Here is a 2434-nt window from a genome sequence, read left to right as displayed (position 1 = left end):
CAGGAGCTCCATAAAAGTGAAGCTGTAGATGGCTACCTTCCTCCTTTCCCCCTCTGATCTCCCAGGGAAGCCTCAGCTGTGGGAGAAAGGTTCAGGAGTTAGGAAGCAGCATGAGGAGGAAACGGCAGAACCAAAATTCTCCTGTATTCACCCAAAGTCCCGCAGCAGGCCCCCCCCGAGCCTGCCATCCATGAGAGCTCAGCCCAGTTGCTGTGAAGGAGCCGTCTACCCTTTGGCCTGTTTAGTGATTGCGGAGGTGGAGAGAGGCAGGAGTTGGCCAGATGTCACTAGAAGACTTCTTGGCCATACCCAAAACACTGGGGAAGAGGATAGGGCCCTGTCAGCGCCCAGCTCCGCTTTTGGAGGAGGGAGGAAGCCTGGGACGAGGAGGGTCTATGCCTCCGGCACAGCAAAGGCGTGATGGCGGTGCCACATGCTGGTGGGTGCCGGGGCTCGAGTGGCAGCGTGTTTGCCAGGGTGCATGGGAGGTCTTGCAGCTTGGGCTGTCTGTCCATCCTGTCACCGTGCCCTGGAGCCGTCACGCAGGCATGGGGCACTCCCCGTCTTCTCCTTCCTCACGCAGAGCAGATGCATATTGCCATTAGCTGCATTGCATCCGCAAAGGCCCCTGGGGCCTTTCCTGACTACAGCGAGGGATAGGCAGGCTCATAATTTATTAATAATCAAGAGGTTTTTATTTATAAGGCAACCTGCTCCCTGCTATGGAGCTGGAGGCACTGTGCAATAAATCATAATAAATCTAATGAAACCGTATAAATAAGTAACCAGCTTTAATCCTAGCTGTAGAATTATTAGGTAGATTAGTGAATGGAAAATTAGATTTTTGTTTTCTCTTCATTGTTCAAGTTGCGCATGATTCTGGAAGCTGTAAATTTGGGGGGGGAGTCTGTGAAGGGGCAGGAGACATAGCCAAGGGTCAGAGAGATGAGAGACTGCCTCGAGCACCGGAGGGAAAACGGCAGAGGTGTCTGTCCTTCAGATTGGGACCCGCTGATCGGGGCCGGGGGGAGCAGTGCAGTGCCAAAGGCTGGTCCTGGCACAGCCCCTCACCTCTCTCCAAACCAACAGCACCCGGAGTCACGGTGGGAAATGACTTAGAGAAATCCCAGCCTTTGCCCTGCACGGCACAGGCTGACTTTCAGCTGCCACTGCAGGTCGTGCCAGCTGAGTCCTGGGCAGGGATTTCATTTTCGCGTGTGGTAAATGTCTTCACTTGTGGTATAACATCATTTCAAGCCAGCTTTCACATAGGTTTGGGTGATGTCATCACTGACACCCATCGCTCCCCAATCTGTTGGGCCACAGGGCGAGAGGCAGGGGGCCGCGCTGAGTCTCTGCCCAATCCATCAGTGACGAGCACCAAACCAGAGCTGCCGTTGCCAGCTGATGTCCTGCTCTCTCCCTGCTGCACCTCCCGCCAGCAGAAGCTCATCAAGAAGCTGCAGGCTGAGAAAGCCTTTCAGGAGGAGATGCAGAGTTTTCAGGAGACAATGAAGAGCTTTCAGGAGAAGATCAAGGTCTTTCGGGAAAAAATCAGAGATTTCAAGATGGCCATCCAAGCCTTCTAGAAAGAGGAAAAGCCCATCTGGGAGGAGGAAGCTGCCTTTCAGGAGGAAGAAAAGGCTATTCAGGAGGAAGCAGAAGCCTTCTGGAGGGTGTATAGTGACTTCTGGAAGGAATATAATGCTTTCTGGAAGAAGGATAAGGATTTCTGGAAAGAAGGTCAGCTCCTCTGGGAGAAAGACAGGGTTCTTCTGGATGAGGACAGAGTCCTATGGGCAGAAGAAGAAGCTCTGTGGGCAGATGAAACAGCTCTCCTGGAAGAGGGAAGAGCTCTCTGGGAAGATGAAGAGGCCATCCAGGAAGGTGAAAAAAACCTCAAGGAGTATGAAATGTTGATCTGGGAGAAGACCTTTGGTCCTGAGAGAGAGGATATCTCCAGGGATGCCACTGTCCACAGGGGGAAAGCATAAATTGTTCTGCTAGGCTCAGAAACGTGTGGAAAGTCACGTATACTGATGTGGATACTTTATGGAAGCAGTGCTGCACTTCCACCAGTTCTCTGAAATAACATTTCTAGTTCTTGGAGTAAATCAGGGTAGGGTTTTTGAATGTGATTTGCTTTAAAGCCATTGCGCTTATGTTTTCAGGACATTGTTTATTCTTTTGAGGTCCTGTAGCCTGAGGAATGGGGTAAACCTCAGGTTTCCTGGCTTGTCACCAGGAGGTGGGTGGGTGGGTAAAGCCACAAGAAGGTGAGGGCTTAATGGCTGAGATCATCTTCTGGAGCTCAGAACAGCTCACCTAACTCGGTGCAGTTTATATCAACTGAGTCAGTGCCAAAATAAGGCACTGATAAATTATAACCTTTGGATCCCCCATATTTAAGAGTCACAGTTAACACTCCTGAGTC

At 51.2% G+C, this 2434-nt stretch overlaps 1 protein-coding gene across 1 annotated transcript; it reads left to right on the top strand.

Moving 5' to 3' along the window:
* The first annotated feature begins 420 nt into the window (after window positions 1-420).
* CCDC70 (coiled-coil domain containing 70) lies at window positions 421-1994 on the top strand. Its single transcript, XM_050915146.1, is given in 2 exon segments — window positions 421-439; window positions 1327-1994. Coding segments are annotated over 2 exon segments (687 nt in total).
* The last annotated feature ends 440 nt before the right edge of the window (window positions 1995-2434 follow it).

Source organism: Gymnogyps californianus, chromosome 1 (assembly GCF_018139145.2).
Source record: "Gymnogyps californianus isolate 813 chromosome 1, ASM1813914v2, whole genome shotgun sequence".
NCBI classification, from domain to species: domain Eukaryota; kingdom Metazoa; phylum Chordata; class Aves; order Accipitriformes; family Cathartidae; genus Gymnogyps; species Gymnogyps californianus.
The sequence above is the reverse complement of the archived record's forward strand: the minus strand, read 5'-3'. Positions and strand labels throughout refer to the sequence as shown.